Source organism: Zerene cesonia, chromosome 28, assembly GCF_012273895.1.
Source record: "Zerene cesonia ecotype Mississippi chromosome 28, Zerene_cesonia_1.1, whole genome shotgun sequence".
In the NCBI taxonomy this organism is placed as follows: domain Eukaryota; kingdom Metazoa; phylum Arthropoda; class Insecta; order Lepidoptera; family Pieridae; genus Zerene; species Zerene cesonia.
The window spans coordinates 1,120,333-1,127,303 of record NC_052129.1 but is presented as its reverse complement, the minus strand read 5'-3'; the positions used below and the strand labels follow the sequence as shown (position 1 = coordinate 1,127,303).

The 6,971-nt window shown below is 36.7% G+C and overlaps 1 protein-coding gene across 1 annotated transcript in view; it reads left to right on the top strand.

The window, feature by feature from the left end:
- LOC119837545 (microtubule-associated serine/threonine-protein kinase 3) overlaps positions 1 to 6,971 on the top strand; it is a 58,805-nt gene extending 51,834 nt beyond the window's left edge. The window contains 6 exon segments of the mRNA XM_038363144.1: positions 1,219 to 1,447; positions 2,305 to 2,538; positions 2,898 to 3,070; positions 3,300 to 3,847; positions 4,126 to 4,281; positions 4,887 to 6,971. Coding sequence (XP_038219072.1) covers positions 1,219 to 1,447; positions 2,305 to 2,538; positions 2,898 to 3,070; positions 3,300 to 3,847; positions 4,126 to 4,281; positions 4,887 to 5,033 — 1,487 coding nt within the window. The 3' untranslated portion in view covers positions 5,034 to 6,971.

Genomic DNA, 6,971 nt, shown 5'->3' with positions numbered 1-6,971 from the left:
CTCGTGAGCTTCACGGATGTGACGTGTGCTGGAACACTTGGTGTCAAAAATCGGGTTGTCTGTGAGGTCGATAACGATGTAATGAATCCTATAAAAAGAATTATATTGTATTTGATGAGAAATGTAAGGAAACGTTTTTGATGAAGAAAAAAAAGTGTCCTGTATTCATCCAGGGAATGAATTGAACATGAAAGTTTTGACCAAACCGAAGTAAATGGTGTTAGAAAAAAGTTAAATTCATTGCTCATTTTCAATGTCTCGTCTGTTGAAGCATCTGTGACTAACATACACAGACCATACAATATAATTAATGGTTACTTCTAGCAAAACGATCATCTTATGATATAGCTATCGCAAATCAATTAACCTAAAATTTATTTAGGCCGTTTAAAAATAAATGCCATGCAAATCTGATAAAATACGTATTTTTATCCTTAACTGGTTTTCCTCTCGGTTCGACGCCCGCGTGGTCCAGGGTTAATATATACAAAAACTTAATACAAAGGGGTATATAAAGAGCTTAATATATGCAAATTGTATACTCAAAACTTCGTCGAGAACATCAATATCTATTCGGGTATACAGAATGACAATCAGGGCTGTCCAATTTCGTATTAACTTGTTTCATTAATTAACACTAGATGGCGCTGCTCGTGTTTGAGTCGCACTAACGAGATGGTCTTATCATTAAATATAAAAGATGACAGTTAAAACGACAATGATAATTATGTAAACATAAATAAACAATTAATATTAGTGTAGAGTGTTTTAGTGAATCCCACGAAACTTCAAATTTGTTCAAGTAGATTTGAGTTTATGGCGAACAGACAGAGAGACCGATAGACGCGGCGGAGGATTTTGTTCTATCTTATGTGATGTATTAATTTGCGATAGTTATCATAAATTCAACTGTCATGTGGTACCATTATATGTGTCTGTGAAACGTTGAGGGTATGAAATGAATGTATGTGTCCATTGTATTGTTTGTATTATTGTCTTATTTGGCGATGGTTGGTGGACAGTGGTAGTGGTTGAACACCTTTCTTGAAATAGATTTACATTTTTTTTAATTTATCTGAAAAATATAATTAAAATCCTTATATTTTGAATCTTTGTTAAATGATTTTAATCGTTAAAATCGTTAGAATTAGCATTATTATCTTATACCCGGTGTTGTTATAAATGCACTCCCTCCTCGTAAATAAATGGTGACCATAGTTACTCAAATCCCCTACCAATATTGTCAACTAAAACCTCCACCACTGTGGGCCAATCGCGAGCCGACACGCGCCACACGTGCACCCTAACTGACCAATCCCGTCGCGTTGCGAAGCCGCGGCTGCGAGGCGCGCAGCCCGTCCCCGCTGGCGGCGCGCGAGTGCCGCCGCGCCTGGCCGCGCCGCGACCCCGCCTCGCCGCTGCTCAGGCGCGCTCTGTCGCCCGACAGGTGAACTTACTGCACACGCACACGCAGACACACACACACGCAGACACGCACACGCAGGCACGCACACGCACACACAGACACGCACACGCAGGCACGTACACGCATCCACGCACACGCAGATACGCACACACGCACACACGCACACGTAAACTCTCATACACATATACGTACATACATAATACAATATGACCAGATTATCATACTACTAGACTACCACAAATGACTTACACAAACACCAAACTATCACTAGATGTATTTATAATTTTGTTGCTATCACTAAGTGTAGTTACCCAATCTCATCACACTACAACAATACACACATAAATCACATGTTAATGACACTTCTTTCATCATTGATACGGCAATATTATCATTTTATGTTTCACTATTTTGCACTGTATACCAACTTTATGTTTCTGTTTTTGTAATAGTTTAGTCTCATACTCATTATACATGTCGTGCACTGAATGTGGTTTCCTTACATACATTTGTCGTAAATCATTTTTTCACTATTTAGATCTTTCAAATTCTCAAAATGTTTCTGTAATATATTACTGATTTTAACTGTGTACGTTCAGAAGTTTTAGATGTGTTATACTTTGTGAACGCATATTAATCTCACTGGAAAAGCTGTGTTTTATCTTGATATAAATTCGACAATTATTATATTAAGTGTGACCAATCAGAAAGTCGTAGATAGCACTCTCTAGAAATATACTAATTTCAATCAAAGTATGGCTTATTTTTAGCGCACTGGTTTAGATTACTGTGTGTTAGTACCGTGATTTATCAGTAGCAGTTCTAATATGATTGATTTAAATTTTCGGTCTCTACAAATTTTTCCGGTCTCTCTGTAGACTGCACCCCCGTTCAGCGGAAGCGAAGTGCTCCATTTCCCCTCTCTGTTGCGGGGGCGTGAGCACGGTGACCGGGGGTACGGTGGGGGGGACCCGCCGCGGGGGGACGTGGCGAGCCCCCGCGCCGGCGCCGCCCACCCCGCCGCCCGCGGACAAGGGGGACGAGCCGCTGCTACCGCGTATAGCTGAAGAGAAGGACTCGCCCACTCACCATGCGGCTCGGTTGCCCACCAGGTGAGTTTGGGAGCTGCCAGGTTTCGTGTTTGATATGATTAGATCCTGTTTGTCTTTAATAAATTGTGATATGAGGTAAACAACAACTGACTAATAAGTCAGTTGTGTAAAAGTGTGAGATAAAAATAATAAATTACGATAATCAGACTGGGGTAGATACTATGTAAGTTCCTAACGATTAATGGTTTCGGATATTCAGAAATCATTAGAAATTTACAAAACGAAAGACATGTTTCTAAATTCTATAGGTAAAAAAAAATAATTTACTTAATTATACATTCACTACAATTTCATACAAAGCAACTGTTTAACTAACTTAAAAAAAAAACATATAGTAATGAACTCAGAACATTGTACAGAACGCCAATAAAGCAATGCACGCCGAGCATCTTCACGTCGTCCCCCAAGGCGAGCGTGGACAAGCCGACGTTCGACGCTAACGCTTCGTTCGCTTCGCTCTCGTTGTCCGACGAGTCGTTTGTCGACACCAGCGTGGATGTGTCCAATTTGGACACTTCGCGAGAGATGCCAGGTGAGAAGATACAGTCTGCTTTTATTTTTGTGTATGGTGTATACCTGACCTGATTATGTATAGAAATGTCTTTGAAGTTACCCAAAGGTAGTTTAGTGTAAATTTTTTATATTGAACGGTAGATAGTAAAAGCTATGTGTATTGATGGGTGTAGGTTATAGCGCAGCAGCGCAAAATTACACTGTTTTATGTTAAATTATTTCAAATAAATTTTCTTCTTTAATTTCAGTTACAGACAACAGCCGATCAAGTGCAGATACAAGCATTCCATCCTCAGAAATAAGCAAAAAGCTCACCACGACCCAAGAGTCGTCCTCAGTGCCAGAGATTCAAGTGAAGACACGGAAGAAGTCCGATTCGAGTCTAAAGGACGAAGATTTCAAAGCGAAAGAGAAATCTAAATCGAAACAGGAGAAACAAGAGAAATCTGAACTTAAAAAACAAGACTCGATGAAGAAGAGCGAAAAGTCGGAGTCGAAAGAACTGAAAAAGCAAGACTCCATCAAAAAGATAGAGAAGGTCGATGTGAAACCTGATAAGGCGCAGGAGTTGTCCAAGTCCGATGAAAAGAAGATTGAGAAAATGGAGAGGAGCGGGTCTGTGAAGCGAGTGGAGACGAAGCAAGAGAAACAAGAGAGAGAGAAAGAGATGAAGGAGGCGAAGAAACAAGAGAAGCAGGAGAAAGCGGATAAGAAACAAGAGAAGATGGAAGCGAAGCGGTCAGAGTCGATGAAAAAGGACACACTGAAGAAACAGGAGTCGGTGGAGACTATTAAGGTGATTTTACTGAACAAAACCCGCATTTTTTAAAGATAATTTGATTTTTTAATATGTAGTTCAAATGTACAACTTACTGAAATCTTTAATTGAATATTTTGTATTTGAGGTAGTGTTAGCACTAATAATTTCGGAATCTACATTTGTATTCTGTATCTAGTTATTTTAGTAATATAACACATATAGTGTACTAGATAATTTAGATTTACCGGACATTTTATTCACAACTTATCAAGTTCCGAATAAAACGGATTTAAACCCCGTTCTATTGATCCCAGTCGCCGGACGCGGAGGCGAGCGAGGGCCGCGGCAAGGGCGGGGGCGGGGGCGGGGGCGGCGGCGGCGTGGTCAGCAAGCTGCTCGGCGTCATGGGCCGCAAGCGGGACGACGACGAGCACCGCAGCCGCCGCGCCGACAAGCACGCCAAGAAGAAGGTAACCCGCTGTTTGTGTGTATGTTTATGTTGTGACCGTCTCGATAGGTACTCGTGTATCTCGCCGAAAAGCTGTCGGACAAATTGTGATTTGCTTGCAACTTAACGTACACTACGTTCAACGTACGTTCGTGAGACAATATGATCATAATCGTATATCTATACTAATATTATAAAGCTGAAGAGTTTTTTTTATTTGTTTGTTCGAACGCACTAATATCAGGAACTACCGGTCGGATTTGAAAAATTCTTTCATTGTTAGATAGCCTATTTATTGAGGAAGGCTATAGGCTATATATGTACCACGAGCGAAGCCGGGCCAGACCGCTAGTGTGAATATAAGACCAATATGTTAGTAAGATAGAAGAAGAGAAGATAAGAAAAAAGTTTGTTTTTGCAAATGTCCGTCAGGGTAAGGTCGGTAGCAGACTTAACATCAGATGGTCCCCTGCAGTCTACACCTTTCCTTATTCGATACAAATTTTGTAAAAATGTTATTTTTTAATAAAATTACCGTGAGTGTAGTGTGGGTGATGTGCTATAAAAATTTTAAGATTTTGCTTGTATACGATATTATTTTTATAACATAATCATGTCTTCTTCCAGAACACTTCCGCGCCCCAATTTCAAATGCCGATACCAAAGGCCTCCGACGTATCTTCGAGCGATAAAAGCGCTGAAAAGGAAATCGACGACAAAAAGGCGAAAAAGGGACGAGGCAGGGCCTCCAGCTCATCCTCTGGCGAAAAGTGAGACAGATATATATTTGTCGATGTCACACCACAAAACTTTTTGGAAATATATTTGAATTTTGAGCGCGGTGTTTAAAGTTGGAATTTGTATGTTTTTTTTGTTTTTTGCGTGTGGGAATTTTAATGTTTGAATATGGAAAAGGTTGTTCGATGTTTTTTTTTTTAATAATGTGTCTTCTAGGATTCATGCAGTAAAGTACATTTTTAAATAATAAAAAAAAGTCATTTCTATATTTTGTATTCTTGTAACAGTTTTTATATGCAAACTACATATTGCTATTTCTTAAAAACTGTAGATGTAACCTTTCAAGCTACGATTAGGAACAATGAATACTGTAACGCATTATTGCCGCCATTTTTAGACAGTAGTTTAAATTAAATAGAGTGATTACGATACAGATACTGGTTCGTTCTAATTTTTCTATTTAGTAATAATGTGGAATGAATTTGAGACCTGTGTTTATCACGATGGGATTTATAATGGTTCGTGTAAAGAATTTTGTAATAAACGCTTTGCTAATTCATTGTTTGGATGTATTTTAATATATATGATTCATGTCTTAAAGATTTCATATTAGCACTGAATGAATGTATATGAATATAATGAATAAAATTTCATAACACTTTCATATAAAATAGCTTTTTTCGAAATTCTTGAGTGTTGTACTCTAACGTAACATTAAAAAAATGTAAGCTTTACCTAGACTATGTATTTTGTAACGCATTGTAAAGTGAATAAGATATACATATTAGAGTGAGACGGCACGCTCTTCAGGCGAGTAGGAACTTAAAAAAAAACGTACTTTTTTTCAGTATTACAATGTTGAGGCATATAGATTTAATATAAATATCACACTTTTTTAAAGTTGTAATTTTTTTTGTGAAAAATTTTTAATCTCTTCGTACGAGTACTTCGTGTTTAGGGTAGATGTTTGATTTAGATATAGATTTACTAATTGTGATAGTATTTTTAATAGGTTTTTTTTGTTAGTTTTTTTCTTTGATTTTCGTTAAATTTCATTTCTTTATAGTAATCAATAAACGCAAATAATAAACTAAACTGTATTCCGTAGATATAGTGTTTCGTAATTTCATACGTAAACAGTATATAAATGTATGTGCTTCATTTTAGCTTCCGTTTTATTCTTTATTTTAACTTGCAATTTCATTTCCCGCTATAAGTGCCATAACTTTGTTAACTATTCTGCTTTCTGTATCAATAAGTGATTTTAAATATTAAATATGTACCAGTAAAATTCGTAAATTTATTATTTTCGCGATAAGACGTTTTTTTGTCTTCCAATTTGTTTTTTTATTGCTGTTGCATTATTTTATCCGAAATGTTATTATGAAACGAATTGTATCTGGGAATGAATTCTGTTTTAATTATTATCGAACGGCTGTAGACATTCCACGTGAATTTTAATTCTCAATAATATTTGGCTCATTGTTTTGTTGAATGTTCACGAAATACTCATTAGTTGTTAAAATTTTCTTGCTACGTATAATGGTGATACAGGGTTAACATATAACTACCCTATTTTATATATTGTTTAAGCTTAAATTGTTATTTTAAAATTACGAACGCCTGATATTGTTTTTGGGACCATAATTTGAAATTATGTATATTGTAAAGTTGAATATAATTTTGTATGATAATTTAATTCACATTCAAACGTTTTGATCACAATTAAAATGTTCGATATTAATGTTATTTCAGTGTAGCGTGTAATTTTATCGGAGCATGTGTAAGCTAATAATGTAGAATTGTCATATCTTCATCTGTTGTGTCCTGCCATGAATAATGCTTAATTTAAATTTATTTAGTGTAATGTTCAATGTGATTTATATATAACAGTCTATAGTGAATGAGGAGATATTTTCTTTAGATACGTGTAAGAATTGATACAAATAAAGTCATGAATTAACTGTTCTTAAA